Raw genomic sequence first — 27,462 nt, 5'->3', positions numbered from 1 at the left:
AGACAATGCCAGTAAGCATAAGGAGAGAGTTAACATGAATTGGCTAATATGGAATGTGCCCAAACTATATATCCACCAAGCTTTCTGAAACCTCGGAAAATATGCGAACTACAGACTTCCTCGTAACTTAGCATAGTGACACTTGTGCCACTGCCTCCACGCCAGGGTTTTAAATGTCTTGGTGGATCTATACTACAAACACCAGCTCAAAGTCCAGACTTAAATCCCATTGAGAATTTATGGGCAATTTTGAAGAGGCGAGTCCATAAAGCAGGAGTCAAGTCCAAACAAGAGTTGAAAACTGTTGTGCAAGCAGAGTGGAATAAAATAAGCTCTGAAACATGTCGGAAACTGGTTAATTCTATAAAGAACAGGTGTCAAGCAGTAATTAAAGCCAAAGGATACGCATCAAAGTATTAGAACTGTCTTGTCAATTTGCTCTGAATATACTTATTTCTATTATTAAGTGTACGAATAGAAAAGTTGTACAAAAAGTGTCATGTTTCTCTTTCAGTTTCATTTAATTTATTATGGTCATTGGTTAAACAGAATTTGGGTAAGATTTTATGTTCCTAATGATATTAGTTACTGAATTGTAAAGAAACAATTTCAAAAGTGTGTATTTCCTTTCAGATATTAAAGAATTTTCTTTGAAAATTTGTGTGTATGAATAAGAATGTTACATACTGTCTCTCTATTCTTATACAGTCTTTTGATCTAATTGTGTGATAATAATATAATTGTAATTTATGTATTAATTTGATTTAATATAATTACTTTAATTTAAACATTAATATATTATTATTATTCCTGAGACACTTGGTACGGATAAAATAAAAGACCTAAACACTAGAGCAGTGATTTTTAACCTTTGGAGAGCATGGCCTGGTAAATTCTTTTTTACAAAAATCAATGTCCGGATCCCAAGAATTTTTCTTGTTACACATGAATTATCATGTGCCCTTGTAATTAAGTACTGATAAATAAATTCTGGTGCAATCATAAAAAGCAGTAGTTCAATTACGTCTAGGCTTGTTGAAAAATATAAAAATATGGATGTCCTAGCAGTAACGTACTCTCATTGTAATAAATTGATCCTGGTTTCAATACCTGGTGGACACCCATAGTAGTGCAGATCCAACTTTAAACTATAGGTTCAGTCTTGATTAGTGTAGATGTGCATGAAGTGGAGTTAAAAAAAAATAACATCTCAACTATGAAATTAACATTGTGTTATTTGTTAAGTCATTTCAGCAGAACCACTTGCAGGACAGTATAATTGACAAAGCCCAGCCCCTTTGCATGTTGTTGAAGGCAAATTATAGCCGATAACTGCACCAACAAACTTGACAAATTCCATTTGCACATTTGCGAATTCCTCACCTTTGGAAACTAAGTATTTTTAAAAAATAAAAATCGTTTACTTACGTGATGTTTCGCGGGTCATACTGCACCCTTCTTCAGGCTTTTTGGCATGCATTAGTACTCCATGCCACGTCAATTTACGTCGAACAAGGAATAGGGTAAAAGGATTCATTTGATAAAAAAGTAGTTGAAGGAAGTGCAGGAAGGAAGGAATAGAAAACCGAAAGCTCCATTTACGCATGTGCAAGTTTTTAACTACTTTTTTACCAAGTGAATCCTTTTACCCTGTTCGACGTAAATTGACACGGCATGGAGTACTGATACACGTCAAGAAAAAGTCTGAAGAAAGTGGCAGTATGACCCCCGAAACTTTCCACATGCACCTAGGGATACCCCAGGTGAACAGTTGGAGGTGCAAAGTCCACCACGTCACAGCAAAATTTTGATGTATAAAAATCCCTGGAGATCTTCAGCAACTCAATTGAAGAGACCACTCCGAGAGATCGCGACATCATGAGGCGGCAACAAGCTAGCAGAACGAGAAGCCGTCCAGACTACAGAGAACCAGATGCTGAAAGCCAGCCCATGTTCAGAGAATCAGTGCTCCGTCGACTAAACTGCTGAATCTCCAGTTGCCTCGTGTCGCCAGCAACATCTAGCCCAGCGGACTCTCCAGTCTGACATCTCCAGGGCACCCGTATCTGTCCAACCGTTGCAGACACCAGAAGCCGAGGGCCAGAACATCAAGCAAGGGGGTGAGTAGCGTTCAACAACTTACGCTCCCAACAATCCTTCATCTGCACCATTCAGGGTAGAGGTGGTCCAGTGAGAAAAAACTTAAATCATAACTTATTTAACTGAGCTACGTCCCAGCGTGACTCAATCCCGTGCCATACCAGACGTCACGCTACAATACTGCTAGTTAGTTAATATGTCTTAAAATTACATATTCTTTTCCACATCTTGATAATATTCATTACATAATACATTTTTCATAAAAGTGAGCTCTGTGACCTATTGCAAATCATACCATAGTTTATGAAAACATTTCTACAAATAGGGGAAAATATTCCCTGGGTTATAATAATTGCATAAAAATGTTTTATATTTTAATTGAAAAAATTGTTTTGGGAAATTTTTTTTTTTTTTATTTTCATAAACATAATAAAGTGGATTTCATGTAGCTGAACATATGAGATCCGAGAATGCAAAACAACTTCCATGTCAACTACAGATTAATTTTCTCACACACATACACATCTGTACAGCCACACAACGAACATGTGTGAAAAATAACTTAATTTTTTTCGTCCTTGAACGTTTATAGCATTTAAGAAACACTACTATCAAAAACTACATCAGGTACTTTTCCAGCTTTATAACTATCATTAAATTTGTTAACTGCTTTGTCTGCATCCCAACTGGATTCTTCAAGGAATCTGCAAAAGAAAAACACACTATTATACAGGAAAGTATCTTCATAAAAACATTCGTAATACCAAATTATTTGCTTATAATATTATTAATGACAAAATATCTCGGTTCAGTGGCTGTGCATAGACCTAAACATATCAAGAAAACTTATGAACACAAATATTAATATTAATGAAGGTTATTTCTTTAGTGGCTAAACATCTTTAATTGAAAAGTACAGTAAACCCTCGTTAATTAATGGGGGGATTAACTGAAATAACCTAAAAGAAAAGTAGAAAGTGCATTAAAACTCCGTTTATAGCAACAAAACACGTTTATTATTGTGTATTTAAAGGGCATAGGCCTAAATACAGTATACAGTACAGTACAAAGTCTGCAGGAAATAGAATTTCATCAGTGATTGACTGCTTTGGGAAGTTCTCTTGTTGACTTCAAGCCACATTTAAAACCTGCTTGCATTCTGCTTTTTTTTGCCTGTCCGAAATCTGGCTTATTGGGGTCTGGATTAACAAGGTTTTACTGTATATGCATTTCTCTGTCAGTTAGTACATGACTGAGAAGTTTAACACAGACAGACAGACACAGAGCCTTTGACAGGCAAAATGTTACTAAAGTCTGCTCGGCCAAAGAATGGACTTGAGGAAACCCAGATTTTCCGCCTCCAGTTCAAGGGGAGAAAAGCGGTGTTGCTACCGGTTGCTACATGCCTGTTTATTGTCCAGACGTACACTACACCTCTTCCTGTCAACATTCCCCCTTTGCTCGCATTTCAGGGAGAGCCAGGGAATCTGAGACCCATTCTCTTGCTGTGCTGCGGCAACCATTAGGCACCGCTGTGCTTGGCCTTGTTGAGGGTGCCACCTGTTTGGAAAATGACTCGAAACGAAAAATTCGGTAACACATCACCACGGCAAGTGGACATAGCCGATTGGTTCAGCGGTTCATGTGACCTTCTTTAGCATTCAACAGAAAAGATAAAAATATAATTTCCAAGTCCAATCTTTGGCCGGAGCAACTGTAAGAAAAGTTGTTCATCTTGATGTTGTTACATGCTGCGAGGGCCTCCACAATGGCATAGTGGTAACGCCATCGCCTTGTAGCTTAATGTACATAAAGTGAATATAAAACAAAAACTTAAACGTGCCGTGCAAGTTTGTTGGGAATGTACAGTGACAATCACATTACGGATGAATTGATATCATATAAAATAATGCTTCATGAAGAATCAGAATGACTGATTTACATCCTCAAATAATGTGTAGAACCATATTGGTGCAATGAATTTTGCCTTAGAACAAGAAACTGCATATATTGACATTTACTTTACAAAAACAAAGATAAAGAAATTATAACTTTATAAACACAAAAACAATAACAACCAGGGTTCCTACACAAAATCATGCAATTTTTTCCAGGACATTTCCAGGACTTTTCAAGGATTTTCTACAATTGCTCCAGGACAAGTGTAGAAAGTAATTGAAGTTGAATTTGAATTTAAAATTTTGGGTGCGTCAGCACTATTTTGCACCCGTCACATTATACGGGGTCCAGTCCCTTACCGTTACATGTAACAACTCTAACGTTGCATAACTAAAATCATAAAATCTTCTGACTTTCATTAAAAGCTGAGGCTGTAAAGGAGCACTTAGCACAAATAAGGACAAAACACAGGACAACACAAACAAAATTATACTGGCCATGGGCCAGTCGCCAGAGCCTCGTTAGTCTGCAGTCCAGGGTGTACTACATGGAAGTGAGGTTGACTATTGGGTGCACTTACACCCCGTGTAGAAAGTTAGCATGGCAAAATACACATCATTACATATTTTCTTTTATTAAAAAAAAATAGTTCTAAATTTTTTAATGCAGGCTCCCAACTCCCCTACAACTGCTCCTTCCACACCTTTCATTTCTTAGTATAATGAAGGTTATTTAATTTTTACAATAATACAGAAAAAATACAAAGGTAGAAAAAATAAACACAAGTATATATAAGTTTATAAAAAATACCATCTTGTATAACAAATAAACAAGAATAATATCCTTGGAAAACTTGGAATATTTAGGATAGCAAACCTTTTTCTTCAATCATTATTATTATCATCATATTTTCTACCTCTGAGCGATACAAAATAATACAAAAGCTCGGGGCATTATACTTCAATCACAAAAATAAAACTATCACAAAACTATGACTACAGTACACAGCAACGTGACATAAGTAAATAAACCACTGTCATGACACTGGCCTGTTTTAAATGAAAATTTATTGTAATTCATATAAATAAAATGGGGCAAAGGAATTTCCAGGACAATCTCAAAAATTCCAGGTAAAGCTTGTAAAAATGTGAAATTTCATAACATTTCCATGCCTGGAAGGAATATTTTAAAATTCCAGGTTTTCCAGGATGCGTAGGAACCCTGACAACATTAGTTCAAGCAATACGTTCAAATTCCCAAACTACAGGGTGTCCTAAAAGTCTCCATACATGGGAATAACATTATTTCTTTGCAAGTGAGATGCAAAAATGCCACTGGCTCATACCTGAATAAATTTAATGGCGGGAATGCATCGACTTGCACTTCGCTCTCGAAGGTCGCCACATTGAGCTCATTATGTGACATTTCCAGTCTAAAGTGACATTCCTTATGTATGGAGATTTCTGGGACACCCTGTACATAAGCACTGATATACAGTTTTTAGGAGAAAAATGTTATTTTCATTACAGACACACACACACTCAAGTTCTTGCTTACTTTTTACTCCATTCATGGTTCATCCTGGTTTCTGTTGAAATGTAATCAATCAATTTGTTTTGTACAACTGCTGATTTCTCATGAAATGCATGCTGCAAAAAGAGGAGTATATCTTGTACAAAACAACTCTAAAAAACACATAAAATTACACCAAAGGAGCTAGTTAATAACATAAACTGTTTTCTGAGAATGAAGTAATCAAAAGCAACCATTGATAATTTGACAACAAATAAAAATTAGAAATACCTGAAGGTGTATATATAAAAACAAATTGAAAATGTTAAGGTTTTGCAAGGTACATGCAAGTAGAACAAGCAACTGAGGTAGCTGCTGAACCACCTCTCACTCCAAAGGCCACGCAAAGACCATGATAAAATTCAGGTATAATTCCCAGTTTTGAAGGTGAACTTTTAAAAAAATTAAGGGTACAAGCAGATGTTTTCTCTCTCTCAACGTTATGTATTACTTCCTCTCACCACCCACACACATACACACACAAATATATTAACAGCATAAGGGGTCGTGTGATTCCAATGTATCCAAAAATTCTAATTCAATTAAACATTTAATTTAAGGTGCATAATTTACATTTGTCATTTTACATATTCAGACTCGAAATACAAAGAGGTATTTCATCATCTGCATACAGTCCAGACCTTGCACCTAGCAACTACCACCTCTTCCGCCATCTGAAGACCTTCCTGGGTGGCAAGTGTTTAGACATGGATGAAGAAGTGAAAACGACCGTGTGTAACTGGCTATCTCACAGGCATCAGTTCTATGAGGAGGGTATCCAAAAACTCGTAGTTCGCTACGATAAATGTTTAAACTGGCAAGGAATTTATATAGAAAAAGTAGAAAAGTGTATTTAAATTCAGAAAATAAATGTTTTTTTGAAAAACATTTACTTACTTTTTTGTTTATATTGCAAAATGGACCCGACCTTACTTAAAAAATAGCCCTCGTATTTTGAATATTAAAACCTTCCCACTCTCAAAAATCCCAATGTGGGATCATTTTAACGTCAATATGCATTTGTCACTCTGTTTTTCAGAGTTCTTCAGTTTTCATTTTTAAAAAATGATTTTCTCAATATTTTTCGGAGGGGGCTGTAGCCCCTTCAGCCCCCTCTGCATACACCAGTTATTACAGGTTCAAAAACTGAATAGCCACAAACAAAAACAGTGTAATAGCAGGCAAAGCAAAGAAAGCAAAGAGGAATGATGCAAAGGATTTGAATCCTGTGTAAGGTCTGAACATTTCATTCTTGGTTTCTTCATGTATTTTATCAATTCACTAATCTTCATCATGACAATTAATCTAAAGGGGTTGGAAACTGATGAAGAATAACAAAGAAATGCAAATAAGAGCTTCGCCAAATATCTACAAAACTACATGGCCCACAATATGAGAAATTGTTAGTTTATTTCTTACCTATTGTATACACTCAAACACTAAATGTGAAATAATACATTGTAGTGATAATTTTTTATGTTTTTGAAAGGTGTGAGGTGCATTTTGCTACCATGTTTTGTAATGGGAACTGAACTTAAAAATGCAAAATAAACCCTTAAACCTGAAACTGAGGTTTACTTACCAACATGACACCTTCTGAGGTCTTAATTATCCTGCATGTCATGCAAATCATGGAAAATTCATTAACTCTACTGTAAATATTTGATAAGCAAAAATGGATTCCTTTACACAGGAATAATTGATTTATTTATTTTCTTTATTTTACTTCGCTATTTGTGTCACTTTTAGCTGATTTGCGAAGATGGGGATGAGTGATATGATGAAATTGATGAATGAACATTCACAAACATCCACACCTAAGCTGGGATTTGAACCCATAACCCCTGCATTGTAGCGTGATCTGCTAACCACTCCGCCATGGGAGCCGGCATTACACAGGAATAAAGTTAATACTCTGATAACTATATAAATATGCTATTAAAATTGAATTGTTAATTTTGTGTAAAAAGTGTAGTTTTTAAATTTACGGTTTGAATCACCATTTTAACACTAATAAGCTATTTTATATACCACTTTTGATCCCGAAATATGCCCAGGTTTTGTACCAATATATTGATCTTTTATTTACCATAAATATGTAGCTCTAGTGATGAAGAATAACAAAAAGAAATGGATATATAAAATACAAGTAAAAAGCTTCGCCAAACATCTACAAAACAACATGAAAAATTGTTAGTTGATTTCTTACTTCTTGTATTATGGGACATTAACTATAATTTCTATTTTTAAAGAGAGGTATCCTAAAAACTGAACACAAAAATCCAACTGCATGATGCTTATGTTTATATACTTATAAAGAAAGGATTGAGGATTAGAAGTTTATGACAACAAAGATGTACATCAAATACCAACTTACTTTTCGCTGTGTAATTGTAGGAGATGTGACGAACAATATGTCATTCACAATACAAAATCCATGTTCATTTGGAAAGAGAACAAACACTCTGTTGAATGCCCGCAACTCAACTACTGAGTCTTGTTCTCGAAATACACCATTCACAGACACAGATATTATGTCATTCTGGAAAATAAAATGAAACATAATTTATTATGGAACAGTAGCAGACTGTCTTCCTGTGTACAGAAAAATAAATTTCAGCAACTTCTATATTTTACTGTAAATGCATTTCCAATCTTCAGCATGATATAGCCCTACCAATTCTCATGTCGACAGGAACTAACACAATACATTAAAACACCTGATGAGGTCGTCATGCCAAGTCAATCCTAGAAATATCTGTGGTAAGTCAGGTAAAGGCAAGGTTCGGTTTGAAACCGTAACTAAATGAGCCAAAGGAGGAGGAGGAAAGTAGATGGCCAAGAGGTGTGCCAACACTTATCTCTCAATCCTAGTGGCAGCACTGACTGGTCTGAACTCTGTTCGTACTGATGGTCTCATGTATCGCACAATTCTCAAACACCTTTTTTGGTCAAGCCACACCCTTTGTCTTCTGAAGACAGGCTAAATGCTTTCATTGTTAGGTTCAAGTATCTTAGCATAAATAATTTTATCAAGCCCTGTAAAATTGCAGTGTAGTTATGTTGTTGTTATTGATTTGGTGTTTTAAGTCCACTTTATGCACAGTAAGACTAATCGGGACTGGACCTACAGTTTAAAGTGGGATTCAAACCACAATGTGCCTCCACAGGGTATTGAACCCGGGACCCCTTGATTACAAGGCAACGACGCTACCACTACGCCATCGGGGAGGCCATCAGTGTAGTTATGGTAAGAGCTTTAAACCTAAGAACAAAAGCAAGTTGTGCTTACCTCAGAAGACAAAGGGTGGGGTTTGACCCAAAAGGTGTTTGAGAAATGTACAATAAGTGAGACCCTTGTCCTGCCTGCACTTACTGTATCACAACCAAAAAATAGAAAGGGGCAGCTTTGTGGCACTCTTAACTTATGTAGCACACAGTGCCCAATCCTTTCTCATTTCCATTTCCTGTAGAAACATTATACGCAAGCAGGTGCATTCCAGGAGATGGAGGTGCCGGGATGTGGTGTACACCATGAAGCAAGATTCCTGCACTTGTACCCTTGGTGGACTGAACACATTTAGGGATCTTTTTTAAAAATGTAATATTTACAATGGAACCTCGATTTTACATTTTCAGGGGACCAATGTGAAAGACTTTATATGCATGAAAATGTAAAATGTGGGAAAATTTTATAGCATTTTACTGTATTAGGATCATGAAGATTTAATGTATAATGTGGGAAAATGTAAATCTGGGGAATGTACAATTGAGGATCCACTGTATATTTTATAGCGATGGGCCAATATGAAATTTTGACCAATACCGATAAAGTACCGACATAAAATTTATCAATACTGATAACCAATATTCTACCGATCCGATACAAAATTCTAAATGGTCCTTGAGGATCTGAATGGTTCATTCACCTCCTTAATATTTAATAATATGTGCTTCCAGGTGACTGCAGTTGCATATTTAGACATTTAGTCTTTTAGAAAGTAGGACATGGAGATTATCCATAAAAATTATAACAAAATGGCAGAACTTTGCACTAAATTATAAGATATTTATAGATATATTGGATCAGTAAAATAATCGTTAAATTTTACCGATATGCCTATATACCGATAGAGTACCGATTAATCTGTCGCATCCCTATTATTTTAATGTACGTAACTTTAATTTTTGCTGACAACGTGAAAAAACAGTGAATGCATTACTTTTAATTTACTCACCGTGTACACGAGGAGGTCAATACCCAGTGAGAGAGGATCATGATATGTTCTTGGTAATTCTGACAGGAATTTCACAATCTCTTTCTTTCCTTGTTTCAGTGTTGTTAACCTGCTCTCTGGATCTTTAATTTTTTCTAAATTTCTATTTTGCTTTTGGTACAGGGATTCTCTATAAATCATGGAAGAAATATGAAAAAAATAATGTACATCATTTAACTTACAAACTACTGATGGTCAGAACAAATATAACTGTTTTACAAAGCAAGAATAATTATCGAACATCCCTAATTTAATTAGCTACTAATGCAATTTAGATGTTCAATTTCAGGATGTGCACATGAACAAACACACCAAAATTAACTAAATAGACTGCAATTTTTCAGAGGGAACTGCAGATGAAAGAAAGCAATGAGACACATTAATGGACAGTATTTGTCGATAAAGGCATAATATGATAAAAAAGGATGAGGATCAAGGTCTGTCAAGTGATTTTTCATTGGGTAATGTGGAGTGAATGCATACAGTTCCATTCTGGCTATCGAGAAAGAAGTCCATTACTACTACTCTCAATAAAGGGATGAGCATAAATAACTAATGGTTTCAAAATAGAAGAAATGAATCAAAACATTTCACTAGAGCATATTAATAAAACATTAAAATGCTGAGCAAGGCAAACTTTTATAGTATAAAAATATACATAAAAACATAATGTTTCCACCCTCTAACAGGGTCTTCTTCAGAGGAAACTTCACAACAAAGAAACAAATGAGATTACATTTTCCCCTGCTTGGAAAGAACAGTCGTGTTCTCATCGCATGGTTGTCAGGTGCATGTAAGTTACACTATTTTCATGAAAATTTCCAAGTTTATTTTTTATTGTTTTCAGTATTTGTATGATGTTTACAGTTTCGAAACACACCTTTTGTGGCACTGAAACACCAGCAGAGTTGCCAATGCACAGTCTTACTTTCTAAAAACAACGATTTTCCTACTTCCCCCTTAAAGATGCCTCATCCAATTGGCTATCGGTGGAAATGAACATTTCTTTTTTTCACTGCCATAGATGCTGAGCTAATCCACCTAACCAAACTGAAAAATACAGATGGCATATCCATACATGTGTGTTAAATACCATTTCTCATGCTTTGTAAAAAATTTCATTTACACTTCCCGTTACATCTGGCAACACTGTGTGGACACTAATGAAATCCAATCATTGTTCCCCATTTAAAAATATATGCATGAACAAGGCTTCAATTTGGTATTAGGATTAAGTGTGTACACTTCTGGTTCAAAAGTTGTACTATCCCCCAAATCCGGGTTGTGTTGTAAATGGAACACCCTGTAAAAATGTACCCCAGTAATTTGTTTTGAATATTAACTTACTTGTCTGAATGTAGTTTTGCAGAAGAGACTGAAAATAATGCCTGGTCATGATATGCTTCCCACAGTCCAATTCTGTTCCTGGCATCAAACATACTGTAGTACTCTTCCAGAAATTGCTTCACAATGATTCTGCCATCTTCAGCACACATGAATGCTTCTTTCGACGATGGGAAATAGAAAGGCTCTGAGAATGGTACACCATCCTACAAGCAGTGATAATAGCACACATTTAAAACGAAAAGGCAAATAGTTCATTCACAAAATTTGAAAGTGAAAAAGATAGTGGAACCCAAATTTTACATACTTAAATTTTGGATGTTCCTGCACGTTAAGTGTTTCTGTCATGTCCCTCGAAAAACTTGAAATGGATCCTCAAGTGTGTACTTGAATTTCTTGTTATCAAAAATTGTTTTTCTGACTTCCAAAGTTAAATCACATTTAAGGAAATCCTGTAAGAAGTGTTTGTCATGTGGTCTATCAAAAATTCACTTTGGTGGCAAATGCTTTACACATGATGAAGAGGTCGAGCATATGTTGCAAACTTTGCTGCACCAGCAGACCAGAAACTTTTATGCTGAGAGTTTAGAGGCTGCATCAATATAAGCATGGATTATGGTGAGAATAAGGGAATACATAAATACAGAGATTGATCGGGTTATATCCGACTGATATGTAAAGTGTACTTACCCTGTGAAAAGCCGTGCCGCCAACACCGGTTGTGTTCTACGGGACCACCAGCATTATGCACTATCGCACGACATCGCAATTTCCACTGCAACAAACTACGTTGGAGCACATGCATAGGAATTCCATCCCATTCCTCCTTACAAGTTTTCCATAGGCCAGTGAGGGTGCAGGGGGGCGATGTTGTAAAGGACGTTTTAACAGTACAAATGTGCAGGGCTTTTGACAGGAATGTCATGAAAGGGAATAACATGGATTCCTATTTCCTGCTCCATGTCCTGGTAAAACCGGAGGGATGATCTAGCGGTGTGACTGGATGCTTTGTCCATGTGGATCTGCACTTGGTTCTTGTTGGTTCCGTACAAATGAGGGATGTCTATCCGATAGATTGGGGCCATAATGGATTCCTCGAAGTAGGCAGCGTTCACCTTTATGTTTTTATCCACCTTACGTATCTCCAACTTTGCCTTGTAACTGTATCCCGCGACAATCACGATTCCCTGCGGAAAACTGTGCAACATTGAACCTCTGGGCCATGTCACGTTGGGGTGGTGGATTCTCCTGGACTGCAATTCACCAGATTCCACGAAGCACCTCAGGCGACACTCGCTGGCAACCTCGAACGAACCCCTTTTGTTGGCGAATGTTTCTGCATGAGCACCATTTGTGTTTGCTTGACCACAATATCTTTAGCTGTGGTCACTCAGATGGTTAAACCAATTTCCTGACACTGTTTCACTATTCGGTTGTATGAGAAATGTGCGTGGAAGAAAGCCATGATGTACCCTTCCCAATAATGGTTAATTTTTGGCGGCATTTCACTAGCAAAAACACAATGCTCCGGCAACCGCAAGCTCAGACATAACACTGGCTTCAAGGCCGGTTTCGAGGTTCTGGCGCAACTACACACGTGGCAGCAGCATTGCAGATATAACCCGATAAGCCTTTTGTATTGGGGCTGATGCTGTTGTATCCGTATCAGCCAATACCAGCGGTACTGGTACCAAAACGTATTGGTTGTATTTTACTTATCGATACTGGCCAATAGTTTTCTGGCATTTTGATCATTCCAAGGGTCCGCAAAAATGCTGAGCGACACTTTCACAGAGTCTAATTATCCTGGAAGTTATGCAAAATTCTAAATTTCCACAAATATTTGTATTTTAAAAAATAAATTAAAAAAGTATTTTGTGATTACTAGGTATTTTCATATTCTGACGTAATTTTTCAATATTTTAAAGCAAAAACTCTGGTAAATTGATGCTTTGGAATGGAATACTCACCTGCTAATATTAATCATTATTTTGAATAACTTATAATTGTTACAATCTTTCCCCCTCTATTGCACATGTTTAAGCAAACTTTAAAGAAGAATGGAGAACAAATAAAAACACTTCAGGATCAAATGGTTGGTTGGTTGGTTGTTTTAAGTCCACTTTATGCACGGTAAGGATAATTGGGACTGGACCTACAGTTTAAAGTGAGATCCGAACCACTATGTGCTGCCACCGGGTCAAATGGTGTTCATACTAAGAGGATGAGTTTGAGTTAACACGTGCAGAAAGAATGGGGGTAGCATAAGCAGAAAGACAAAGCTGGCAATGACCAAAGAAGCAGAGGATGATTAAGGAAGCTAGCAGAGGAATACGAGAGGCAGATCACTCTGGCAGTCTGTTGCAGAGAAGGGCAAGATAAGAAATATGATGATATAGGTAAGGTAAAGTTACCATGCATATAGCACCATACCATGAAGGCACATTTAGGGGATGTGGGGATCTAGACCATTTTGGAGGTGATGTGATCAGCACCAGACTCCAGCCACCTTTACCTCCCAGGTACCCATTGATTTGAGGCTGGGCAAGTTCCAGAGCCACTCTATGCAAGAACAAGGCTGGAACAATTGCGACCTTAGATCACCCACCACTAGTCTCCCTCATGGAAGTCATATGCCCTACGGACTTGACCTCTCTAAATAAATGAAACCATGCTGAACAATGTGAAATACAATGCAATTCTTAGAAGTAAAGTAGGTAGAACTTACATCATTACAAACAAACAAACAAAAAAACTCACCAATATCTCCAGCTTTGGAAAAACTTTCTGCAAAGCACTGTAAGAAATAAAATTAATATAATAAATAACACAAACTTCAACTGTTACACACACACAGACATTTTATAACTGGTAATAATATGAATGCTATAACCAACTTCCATTTTAACATTATTCAAATAAGCAGGAAAGTTATTATGTTGAATAATGAATATGCTTTCAAAAATACAATAAGCAAAATATGACGGACCAATTGTAAATTGTGTATATTAAATTTTACCAATCCAATATTTCTTGTTTAAATCATAATAATAGTTTCTTTTATGTGCTGAGCACCGTATAAAACCCAATACAGCATAGTGTCAAATTAAAAATTGTAAAAGTACAGATAAAATATGTAAGACAGTATAGCAAGAGCAACATGTTTATATTGTAGTTTTCAACAAGAACTGCTGCTACACCCTAACACAGTACAAACACAATAGAAGGTGATTTCTTTCTCACGTTCTATTCAGCTATTTATAAGCTATGTGTCAAGACAACTTCACTGCCTATTTGCAAAGACATTACCTGATATACAAAATCATTCATTTTACTTTTTACTTATTTTCTGCGATGTAGAACTGCATTAATATTAATCCCACAGTTCTGTAACATTACTTCCGTCATTATTATTATCATACAACATATCATGGATAAGCGAGTACTTCATATCAGGATAATAATTTGTTACCGTTTCTTTCTTTCCCCTAAAGAACATGAAAATATCTCTAAAGCAGATTCACCAGAGGCCCCAGGTTATTAACAACACAAATAAAGTATACATCACTTACAACCAAATAACTAAATGTTCACCATTCTATAATGGATAAATGCAGTCGGTTATCTGCAGATTTCATTTTGGTTGTGTGTGTTGGAATTTGTAAAGCAAACAGCAAAGAATCTCAGGATTTCTTTCTATGGATGACAAAGCACACCCACACCAATGTGGATAAATACCTGGCAACAAAATTGCCAGCATGTTCCCCTGATATAAACCTTATTGGACACACATGGGATTCATTTGGATGGAGAACATCACCTCTCCAGGCTCTTCAAGAGCTCAGCACTGCATTGGTAGCAAAGTGGGATTCCATATTACAAGAACAGCCGGACTCCCTTCTGGATAGTATACCAGCATACTGTACTGCATACCTTGCTGTTCTGGAACATTGCACACCGTGCATTCTGGTACCACTGGAACTCAGTAATATGGTGATGTTAATTGTTGGTTACCTCTCGGTCTTTGTTTCAGTTCATTATTATGAGCAGTGTCAAGGTACCAAGATAGGTTGTATGATGGTTTTGTACATGTTTGTACATGCATTTGAAATAGTTTGGCTGCACTTCACAGAATAAAGTGTTGAAAAATCAATTATCCTTTAACATGTTTACGTGTTGTGCGAGTTACTCACTGTATAATACAATCTATACAAAATTTGTATAAAATTGTCTTACTTACGTGAGTGAGTATTGAAATTTGAAACTACGATTCAGGGTTCGATTGCCCCCTTCTTCAGGTTCCTTTTCTTCTAGGCACAAATCATTTTATGCCACTTCAAGAGTATTAAAAGGATTAGGTTAAAAACACTTGTTAAAAACCAGGTCACAATTCCATTAAAACCCCCAGCTAAATAGTCTGCTTCAAGGTGTACCCCCATATTCTGTAAAACCTCTTCTCCTGGGATCCTATTAAACTGACTAGACACCTCCCGTTGTTCAGTTTGCTCTGAAAGTTTACTCCTGACCGAGAAGTCGTAAAGGTTATTTTTTCCCTCCTCCACTGCTCCACCTTCCCTTACGTGCATCATCAATCCAACTCAAACTCTCGTTCCACCTCGGCCGCACGGACCACTTCCAGAGTAACATGGAATCCTACCTTACAATTTTCTTTCTTTGTACTATCCCATTTTTTAAAAAAATTCACCCATCCCTCCTCTAAATTTCCATCATCTCTGTTCAATTTTTTACTTCTCCGCGTGCAAATATTCACAGTCTCGTAGACATTTCTATTCAGTTTGTTGCCTTCTTTTCTAATAACCTCTTTCATTACGATCTTATGTACGATTGTGTGTTTGTATAATTAAGTTTTGGGGACTCCCTCCCTGAGGTCGACCTCGTGTTCCCCCCATCTCCCATCTCATACGCATACTTCTTCCTGTTTGTCCTATGTACTCTTTATCACATTCACATTTAATCCTATATACGCCTTTGGCTTCCTCAGGGTTGCCTTTCTCTTTTCCTCCTTTTTTATATTCAGTGGGGCCTTCATCCCACATCTAATCCCATACCTGTTTTCTCAATTTTCTCTGATAACCCTTTAAAATACGGGATCCCTACAAAACTAACTTTCTCTTTGCTTTCTTCTTTTACTCCCTCCCCCTTTGTTTCCTCATTCTTATCTTTATTCATCTCTCGGTTGACGATTTTTTGCACGTTCCTTTGTATGCGTTTCATTTCATTAAATCCATTTTCCCTTCCTACTTCCATTATCCATTCCTCTTCCGTTACGTTTTCTTTCTCCCCACTACATAGTCTTCCTGCTCTAATAAAGAAATTGAGGTATACGTTCCTTTTAACCCTACTTGGATGTTCCAATTCTTTATTCATGTATAGGTCCCCAGCTAATTGTTTATGATACACCCCCATTCTTATCTTCTTACCTGTCTTGGTAATACTGAGATCTAAGAAATTAATTTTATCATCTACAAGGTTTTCTCTAGTGAATTTGACACGTTCGTCCTGTTTCCCCATACATTCAAATACCTTATCCAACCCTTCCTTCTTCCCTATTATTAAAATATCATCCACATATCTCACGTAGTATTTAATTCCATCCTTTACCTGTTCTAGAGCCACCATCTCTATGTAATGCATAAAAATGTCGGCGATGATTCCGGATACCGGGTTACCCATTGCCAACCTTCCTTCTGCTTAAATATCTTATCATTTACGTAGAAGTAGTTGTATCCTGTTACTAAAAAGAAACACCTAATATGACAATAAAAAATAATACATTGTCATAACAACATTTGAAAATGGTTAGGCTAAGTTCAAAGTTCCACATTAGTGCAATATTTATAATAAGTTGGTCATAACAGTTATTTTTGACTGGCAATATGAAAAACAAATATCTTCAATCATATGTGTTCTTTCAGACAAAAAAGATATGATACATTCAAATTTATAATTAAATTTATTGAAATTGTGAACATTTGCATTGGCATCAAGGTTTATATACAAAGGTCAACTCTGTAAAATTGTTCAATGTATAATATGATGTCATACTTGGTATTTTGTATCAACATTCAAAAAAATGGTAATTGTAATCATTAGATAAGTATATTGTAATATACATAGTAAAATAGCTGTAACAGAGCAAATATGTACATTTACTACACAAACATTCAAGCTGTTAAGCACTTATGGACAAAAATATAAAACAAAAACAATTGAAGATATCACATACTAAAAAATCTGGCTTGAACTAGTTGCTCTAAGACGAGTTGTCTGTGACTTGGGGGAGCTCAAGAGGGAACAAAGATGAGGACAGATATATCAATATGGGATGGTGATATATTTGTATAATAATTGTTGCTTTTAAAGATTAAACTTGGCAACGTTATAATAACTTGGATGTTTAAGTTATATAGAAGCCTTTTATGACTTGAATGAACTTTGATCATGATATAATCTTATAAAGATTCGAAAGTTATGGAATGACACTGATATGTATAAAAGATGCCATGTTGAATTGGAAGCAGTGAATAAGTATCTGTTTTCATCTTCCTTAAGGGGCTGGCTTGTGAATGTTACAGTTCCTCAAATGAGTGCTTGGAGGAAGGTCGCATAGAGTGACACTTATATGTTCTACGTTTGGAGGTGATTTGAGAAGATGATGAATTTCGAAAACTGAAGCTCAGAATTGTAGATACAAAGACTTGCTTTATCCTGGAAGGAGATAACAAAGATATATATATATATATTTTCTTATGTATAGCATTGATATCTTATAAATATTCTTGTAAACAAAGGCATAATTTGATGCTATTGTAATTTTGGTTGTTTCTAGTTTTTTCTTTCATTTTTATCAATATAATAATTATAAAGTTATCAGTATATGTAAACTTAAATTTCCTTTCCAATATAGCACCATAGCTACTACCTATTGTGCTGATACTGAGTTTGAATTAAACTGACTAACATTGTTAAACTAACATATTCGCAAGCTATTAAAATGTCCACCCCTTTTTCTAACAACCACCTCTGTAGACAATCCACAGCCCTTTCCCTGGGTACACTCAGGTATAGATTAACAACATTGAAGCTGCTAATATTATCCCCTTTACTAAGTTTTCTATGGCTTTTTAACTTATAATGTATTCCTAATGCTGACCTGTGTAACTTCATTTACCTTCCTAATCCGTTTTACTAATACCTTGGCTAAACTGTATCCTCGGTGTGTGTACATTGGGATTATGGGTCTTAAGGTCTTTACGACTTCTCGGTCAGGAGTAGACTTTCAGAGCAAGCTGAAATACAGGAGGTGTCTAGTCAGTATAATAAAATCCTGGGAGAAGAGGTTTTACAGAATATGGGGTACACCTTGAAGCAGACTATTTAGCTGGGGGTTTTAATGGAATTGTGACCTGGTTTTTAACAATTGTTTTTAACCAAACCATTTAACCTAATCCTTTTAACACTCTTGACGTGGCATAAAATGATTTGTGCCTAGAAGAAAAGGAACTTGAAGAAGGGGGCAGTAGAACCCCGAAACATACTTTCAAATTTCAATACTCACGTAAGTAAGACCATTTTATACAATTTTTTTATAGATTCCATTATCCTTTGTTTTGGATACCAATGCAAGTAAACTGTGAAGAAATGGTGGCAATTTCAACCATTCCATTAAGGACGATTCATGGGATATACCTGGTAAAAATAATAATAAAGTGCTCCCTTTTGCACCACACCATGAAGGCATATAGGGGGTGTGGAATTAGGGTCCTACACTTTCCTGATCACAGCCGAAGGTGGGGGTGATTTGATCAGAACCACACCCTTGGCCACCCTTACCCCCCAGAGTTTCCTCCAGGTTTCCAATTTATAGGTTGCTGCATGGACACGAGAACCACTTGAACTGGTGGAATAAAATCCAGGTTCTTCCCCCCGGGAATCAAATCTGGGTCTCTCACATGATAGTCAGATTCCCTAACGACTGAGCTACTGCGGTTACTGATACACCTAGAGAGAAATTAATTTGAAGGTAAGCCTTACGTTAATTGACACACACTTACAGTTTATACTTCATTGAACCATAGCAACATGGATTTCCTCTTAATGACAACTCTTGTAGTGGCAATTCCTTAACATGGTCTAGTTCAGAAACAAAATTTATCTGGAAAAGAAAGAAATGCTTAACACTAATTACAATAGACTGTAATACAGGTTTCCTCAGATATAAATACAATTTGATTCAAAAAAGGAGAATTAAAGTGGGAACTTTTCCAAGTTAATGTCTCATTTGTTTCTTCAATAAATATTGGGTCAGAATAAAATGAATTATTTTCCTGTAGTTTACGGTTATTACAAGCATAAGAAAACAGTTTTTTCTTTGTGACGTTTCAGGAGAACACACGCTCCTTTCATCAGACATTTATTTTCATTTTGACTAAAGATACAGTTATAACAATGGTTAGTAATTTTTAAACAAAAAGAATCTGTTATATAATGGATGTTGTCAATGTTACATTGTTGTAATATAGCAACTTAACTGTGAAAAAAGCAGTCTATTTTTTTTTTTTTTTTTTTTTTTTTTTTTTTTTTTTTTAAATTATGAATCCCAAATATCATCAGGTAATTCAAATTCATCATTGTTTTCACAAAGTCTCTTGATGTTTTCTGTTACATTAAATTTTAAAGATGGTGGCTTACTCCATTTGTGAAAAAGAAAACTCCACACTGGATCTATATTACCATTTTCATTATTTAATTTATTCCAGTGTTCTTCCGCAATGAACGAGGCTTCCCAGACATTCAACTCTGTGTTTCCCGTTAATCTTTTTAAAACCCTTCTCTTTTTAATCAAATGCTTCTCTTCGATGATATGAGTTGACAAACCTGTTCTTGGGTTTAGATTTATAATGTCCAAATCATGTTCGTGCCATCTTATTGCCATTTTCCTTGCTGTTTGTCCCACATAATCTTTTGAACAGGAACAACTTATATTATATATTCCTGTGGTTTCCACATCTGGTAGCGAGTTTCTCATTTTGAATTCATTAAATGTACATCCCAAACTTCTTGCTGATTTAAAAACAATTTTGAAATTAAAACTTCTAAAAATTTTTGCAATTTTATGTGAGAATCCCTTGTGGAATGGAATGCACACAAATTTCTTTTCAACAGATTTTTCATCTTTGTCTGTATTTCTCTTTTCCTTTAGTTTTCTTGCAACTTGTTTTTTGATTTGGTTTATTCTGGTAGTGTGAAAGCCATTTTCTTTTGCTATATTAAAGAGCCTTTCTTCTTCATTTTTGATATCCTCATTATTAGAACATAGTCTTTGTGCTCTCAGGAAAAAATTTAAAAATATGTTATCCATTGTTATACGCGAATGTTCTGATTTGGCATGGATGTATTTTTCCCCCGCTAATTTTTTTCTATGGACTGATGTTTGAATTATTGAGTCAGTTGTCTTAATTTGCAGATCAAGGAAAGAAATTACATTGTTATTCATGGGTTCGCAAGTGAATTTTATGCGAGTGTGTGGAGTTTTCTTTTTCACAAATGGAGTAAGCCACCATCTTTAAAATTTAATGTAACAGAAAACATCAAGAGACTTTGTGAAAACAATGATGAATTTGAATTACCTGATGATATTTGGGATTCATAATTTAAAAAAAAAAAAAAAAAAAAAAAAAAGACTGCTTTTTTCACAGTTAAGTTGCTATATTACAACAATGTAACATTGACAACATCCATTATATAACAGATTCTTTTTGTTTAAAAATTACTAACCATTGTTATAACTGTATCTTTAGTCAAAATGAAAATAAATGTCTGATGAAAGGAGCGTGTGTTCTCCTGAAACGTCACAAAGAAAAAACTGTTTTCTTATGCTTGTAATAACCGTAAACTACAGGAAAATAATTCTATCATGCAAGCAATGCGTACATACAAGAAAAACAGAATAAAATGGATAACCATTTTGAACAATACACATTATAAAGTCATAAATTAGTTCAAACACAACTTTGTTAGTCAAAACTATTAGAATCAACATAATCTGACAGTTCGACAGCGAATCTATGCCCTCTCGTGAAAATCTGATGCCACAGAAGTCAACTACTTTGAAATGGTCATATTTTATACATTGTTTTGTTTTTTTCACTTAAAGTCCACTTCACGTTCAGATAGGCTAATGTGGACTGGACCTACTTTTTCAACTAGGATTCAAACGACTGGGGAGTAAACCCTGGTTTGCTTTAATTTCAATGCAACAGATTAGCACTACGACATCAGAGAGGTTGTTACACACATGTGCTGGTGCATGCGTGCATCAAGGGCTTTGAAAATGATGTAATCTCCTGTAAGGGATAGGCTGGATGAATAGGAAATGTGGGGGTCGGAAATTAAAGAATCAGTTTTCACATGGTGGTCAGTGAAGTATGGAGTATTACATTATCCTGCCCCACTCTCCTGTTTACCACCGTTCTACAAACTTTTCAGTTCCAAATCATGGCAACAGTACTCTGCTAGGTTTGACTAGGATGCAAGAAGTAATAATTACACCACCACCACACTGTAAGGATAATATTTTCCGGTTATCATGCAGAAGTCACTTTTTATCAACAACACTAATACAAAGAGGAAAAGGGTCATTTTCTTTTTTTTTTAACGAACAAGCAAACTGGAGGAAGTGTCACACTGTGCATGCCGTTGATCAATGAAATCAAAGGGTACCCGCTTTGACATTTTTACTTGGGTCAGATGTCTCCCAACTGTTTATGGGGTACCCCCAGCTTTGCTTCCCAATGCTCCCTGGGCCTGCCTCGACAGCTGCTCTCAACTTTTCATTGTTGATAGGCAACTTGCGACCATGACCAGGTACATCTTGGAGATCCAGATCAACAGATGTTAATTTTTGGAATCAATGATGCACAGTCCATTCTGAAGCTGATCCTCCAACACACCAGTGCATGCATGCCAGCTCAAAGGCATCTTGTCTAATACAAAACAAACCATGAATTCCACAAAAATTATTACATTTAATATACTAAGAAATGGTTACTTACTGAATTGTCATCCAAAATGAGTACTTTCAGGTTGGGTGTCTTCTTAGGTAGAATACTCCAGTCCTCCAAAGTTCTGATGCCATTACATGATAATTTAAGACATACCACTTGGGGTAAGTAGTCACCAATAGTGTTCAGTGCAGCATTTGCACAATTCGGCTTTGTTAATGAAAAGAAGACTGTGTTGACAAGTTCTGTGGAGAGTAAATAACATATGGAAATCATTACAAGCAATAGATAATCTTCTGTGCATATACAGAGCAGTCAAAAAGTTCTCGCACTCAAAGTTTGAGAATTTTATGCTTATAATTTATTGAAGTTGTCAACGTAATGAATACCAATGTTTGTTAACTATATACTGAAAAAAAAAATTAAAAAAAAAAATTAGTTTGTAAACTAAATGTGAGTAATACTGCGAACCGGGGTGAGGACTTGCCCCCCCCTCCACTCATCATCGGGGGGGGGGGCAAAATAGTATGTAGCCAAAATTGGTAGAAAAGTGAAGTAAAATAAACTAAATCTATCATTAAATTATTTCCTTTTAACTCTTTCATTCATGTAATTCTTCTTTTTGTTAAAAGAATTTTTGTTAAAATTATACTAAGATTTATAAAATGATGAAATGGTAAATAAGAACATGTCCATGGGCAACTTTCTTTTTAACACCGGTCAGAAAGCTTCAGAAACATGGATTTTCTCAATACGTTTGCAAGTGTACTTCGCACCCTTTTAAAAGTAGTGCATTTTCAGTTATGTTACTAATCATTAAAGGAATGCCTCAATACCATCATGCTTCACCGCATGCAAAGATCGAGTACCAGGCAGGGGTGGAAATTTCTGGTAATTATCATAAGACCTAAAATTTCAGTTTTCATGTATTAAGCGCCATTTAATGAAATTATAAGTAATAAAATATTCCGTAATAGAGGTCTCTGGGCCTTCTCTTATCTCTTATGGGGCTTCGCCACTGTGGATATTCATATATTCAATAAGTATATATTTATTATTTATATATATATATATAGTAAAATAAAATAATCTATTTAATAATAATTACTATATATATATATATATATATATATATATATATATATATATATATATATATATATATATATATATATATATATATATATATATATATATATATATATATATATATATATATAAAGGGTGATCTATAAAGAACGCCGGATTTGATAAGGATGCCATATTATTTTTCTTTGGTTGGCAGCATTGTTTGTGCGATTGTTGTTATCAGTTATCATTGAGGTTTTGTGTTGATAAGCATTTCAGTTGTTCTACTGTTTGTGTGTGTTGTTAACGCCATGGAAAGGTACAGTAAGGAACAGCGAGTTTTGATTGTCAGAACACACTACAAAATGGTGAAAGTTTCGCGGTGACTGTTATATATGGGGGGATGAGATTGTAAAAACTACAGTAGTTGATAGATTTGAAAACTACTTTCGGCACAATTAAATGCACGAAACAATCATACACTGCAGTATTACTTCGTGTCGGATCATCGGAAATAAAGAGTTCTCCATTTATGAACACATGTTTCATGTGACTAAATATGCTTCCAACAAAGTGATTTGCTGTGAACGCGTAAAAGGCATTGTTTAAAAACTGTGATTGTACGTCTCACACCGAGGACTGAAACAGTGTAAATGCCCAAAACATAACAGAAACTTGTTTTTCAAGGTCAAAGTAACCGTGGTTGTCCTGTTACTCGGATATATCTAAAGGCACTTTCGTGTGGTGGAAAATTGTATGGAAGCATCACCAAGGAAAATGCTTTTGTGAACTGTAGAAAGGATGTTGCTCTTACAGTGTAATCAACATAAATATATTTTTTTCAGTTCCACACTATAGGTTCCACTGGTAAAATAAAATCAACCAAATATGTGAACGAGGGACAGCATTACAATGTCAAGAACTAACTTGAAAATCTAGACACACATATAGGGTGTTGCTGTGCAATACCGACAAATTCTCACTGTTTTAGATGAGATCAAGGTTTTTGAGATGCCGTTTTAAGTCCACTTTATGCACAGTAAGTCTAATTGGGACTGGACCTACAGGTTAAAGTGGGAACCGAACCACTTGTGCCTCCATCGGGTATCGAACCCGGGACCCCTTAATTACAAGGCACGAGATCAAGATGAACAAGATGATGAGTTTATGCAATCACAATAAAATCTTGTTTCACAGAAGTAAACTGATTGAAGGCAGCTCTGATCTAGTCAAATTTTTCAGATCAGTTTGTTCTAAGCACAATTCATGTCCAGATAAACTAATTTGAACTGGACCTACAGTCTAAAGTGGGATGTATCTTCAAGATCAAACTTAGGATCTCTTGAATTCAAGATGATAACATTATCACTACACCATCGGGGAGGCCCTTAACCAAATGCAGTAAATATAAATCATGTTTGCATGTTGTCATGCCCAAACTACCTTTCTTTAGGATTTTTTTTAAACTTAGCATCACTCTGTTATTGACTTCAAAATGTATGTTAAACATAAATGAACAAACAAACAAACAAAAGAACACCAGAAAATAATAGTACACACCTTCATTTCTGTGAAATCTAGTCAAATCCAGGGATTTCTTTGCTGTATCATATTTCTGCTGAATAGCTTTCTGCACTGAATTCCTTAATGCAGCACTAAGCTCCAGCGTTGGCGGGACATCCGATTCAACTTTTATCCGAAGCTAGAAGCAACATAAAAAAATACTTCAACAGAAATAATTTACGGCATATAGAGGAAATATTAAAATTTACCGAAAAGTTATCCGAAACCCTTAGTCTTTAGCCAACTGCTGGCCTACCAAGAATTTACACAAGTTAGATCCCTGTGTAAGTTATGATCTCTACCATAAGCTATTTCCGTCAAAATAAGTCCCTCAACTTCAGGTAGTGGTATTAGTATCCACATGTCCAGCATGGCTGTCTGAGGGACATTCCAAACTTACACAGATATCTTGTGGAAATTGTGGGGAGGTCAGAGGTGGCCGAGTGGTAGAGCGTTAGCACACACTGCCAAAAACCAGTCTTTAATCCAAGGTTGAGTCACAATATTGAAATTGAATGATTCAGTGAGTTGTTGTTTTAAGTCCACTTTATGCACAGTAAGGTGGACCTACAGTTTAAGTAGGATCCGAACCATTATGTGCCTCCACTGAGTATCGGACCCAGGACCCCTTGATTATAAGGCGATGATGCTACTGTTAGGGAGGTACACAATATTGCAATGTCTTCAGTATGTCATAATTACAACATTTGCATTGTACATACAAGAAATCAAAGTTCGACAAAATAAAAATAATTAATATTTTGTAATGTTAACTACAGTGCACATTGTGATAACTTATACTTATGAACACTTGGGTTACTTCAAAACTTCAGGAACTGAAGAGCAGTAGATAGAATCCTTCATGAACGTGAGAGTGGCATAAATACTCAAAAGGCTGGGAACTTTAATTGCAATTATCTAGTCACACACACACACACAAACATACATATATTCCTTTATGTTGCTCTTACACAATATTAAATTCAATCAGGGAGACCAGTTAACATCAGATACATTTTTTTAAAAATCAAAGCTAAATTTTGAATTTTATGATAGAAATTTAATACTTATATAAACCTGGATGTTAATATTTGAAGTTGGCATCTACTATAAACTTGTTTCTTAATTTTATCTAAGCTAAAAATGACATCTAATTTCTTACGTAATCCTCTCTCCAATTTCTTATTTTGTTATCAAGATTTATAATTTTTCTGGCATCTTCATTATTGTCCACATAGAAGATATAACTCTCCCCTTCCACTGCAAACTGAAATGAATAAAAAAAAATAGTTCAATGAAATATACAAAATTCAAATTCACTGAAGTGAAATTTTATTATAGCTAATAAGTAGGACCTAGATGGTGACCTAAAATTTCTCAAAAAAATACCTGAAAAATTAAAAAATTATATGAAAATTACCTAGTTTCTTTCAAAATTTGAATTTTTCACGAGCAACAAAAAAGTCACATACATGTGAAAGTACTTTAATGGTTTGACAGAACCACTGAAACCAAGAAGAAAATACTTAAGTGGTATTGTACTTTTATTTGTAAAGGACAAATTTTACTCTGCAGAATTGTGGAAGAAGGATATGTATAATGTACTGTAGTTTACCTTCCAACATTATTTTATTAATAGCTCTGTACTACCATAAGGTTTTCAAATATTAATAGATGCATACATAATTTATGATGTGTGCGAGTTACTCACTTTTATATAGATTAATTCATCTTCTCAATAAAATAATCATCAAAAATACAAAACTTTTGTACTTCGTGTAGTGAGTATCTATTATTTCAAACGACATTTCGGGAACAACTGTTCCCTTCTTCAGGTTCTTTCTCTCGGCTACCAGAAATATGTCATAGCCACGTCAAACCATCTCAAACGTCAGGAAAAAAGGAAATGGTACAGTTTAGATAAAGGCAGAATTTGGAAAAATTTTCTAAAACCTTTACTACCCCCAAATTCCCTCATTTGTTTAAAACCATCACTGTAAAAACTACTCAATTTAAAACTTACATACAATTAAAACGTTAAAAAGATGCCCGCCTGTTCACTTCCCCATAGTGACCAAGAAAAAGAACCTGAAGAAGGGAACAGTTGTTCCCGAAACGTCATTTGAAATAATAAATACTCGCTACACATAAGTACAAAAGTTTTGTATTTTTGATGATTAATTTATTGAGACTATGAATTAATCTAATTAGATGCATGTTACAATAATCAAATGTGTACACCAATCTTACCCCAATAGGACAAAATTCCTTTCCTATAGATGCCTCAAGTAAACTAATCACATGCTCCTTGCTCTGTGATTTGGAATTTGCAATCTGAAAAGATGAAAGTAATAATCAGGGAACGGATTTATATGCAAATACATATTTATGTATGGAGTTGAAATCAGTTATATTTTGTATTATCTTTACGCATCATGGCATGTAGATTTGAAAAATTCAGTTTTCATTTCCCATATTTTTACATATACAGTGGAACCCCAATTTTACGTTCCTCAATTTTACATTTTCCGGCATCATACATTCAACCTTGATGGTTCCAACATAGCAAATAGTTAAAGAAATTTTCCTCGGTTCTACATTTTCACGCATTTTAA

The 27,462-nt window shown here is 35.4% G+C and overlaps 1 protein-coding gene across 1 annotated transcript in view; it reads right to left on the bottom strand.

Moving 5' to 3' along the window:
- Positions 1-2,506: 2,506 nt before the first annotated feature.
- Positions 2,507-27,462, bottom strand: part of LOC145981086 (nuclear RNA export factor 1-like) — a 30,239-nt gene continuing 5,283 nt past the window's right edge. Inside the window, exons 3-13 of the mRNA XM_083114221.1 lie at positions 27,098-27,181; positions 26,010-26,114; positions 24,845-24,986; positions 22,268-22,461; positions 19,268-19,368; positions 13,953-13,989; positions 11,196-11,398; positions 9,810-9,978; positions 7,949-8,113; positions 5,557-5,648; positions 2,507-2,804 (exon numbers count right to left, since the gene is read on the bottom strand). Coding sequence (XP_082970347.1) covers positions 2,696-2,804; positions 5,557-5,648; positions 7,949-8,113; positions 9,810-9,978; positions 11,196-11,398; positions 13,953-13,989; positions 19,268-19,368; positions 22,268-22,461; positions 24,845-24,986; positions 26,010-26,114; positions 27,098-27,181 — 1,401 coding nt within the window. The 3' untranslated portion in view covers positions 2,507-2,695. The remainder of the gene's footprint in view (positions 2,805-5,556; positions 5,649-7,948; positions 8,114-9,809; positions 9,979-11,195; positions 11,399-13,952; positions 13,990-19,267; positions 19,369-22,267; positions 22,462-24,844; positions 24,987-26,009; positions 26,115-27,097; positions 27,182-27,462) is intronic.

The sequence above is a fragment of the Lepisma saccharinum genome, chromosome 28, assembly GCF_977018435.1.
Source record: "Lepisma saccharinum chromosome 28, izLepSacc3.1, whole genome shotgun sequence".
Classification (NCBI taxonomy): Eukaryota; Metazoa; Arthropoda; class Insecta; order Zygentoma; family Lepismatidae; genus Lepisma; species Lepisma saccharinum.
Note: the sequence above shows the minus strand (reverse complement) of the source record. Positions and strands in the feature narration are given on the sequence as shown.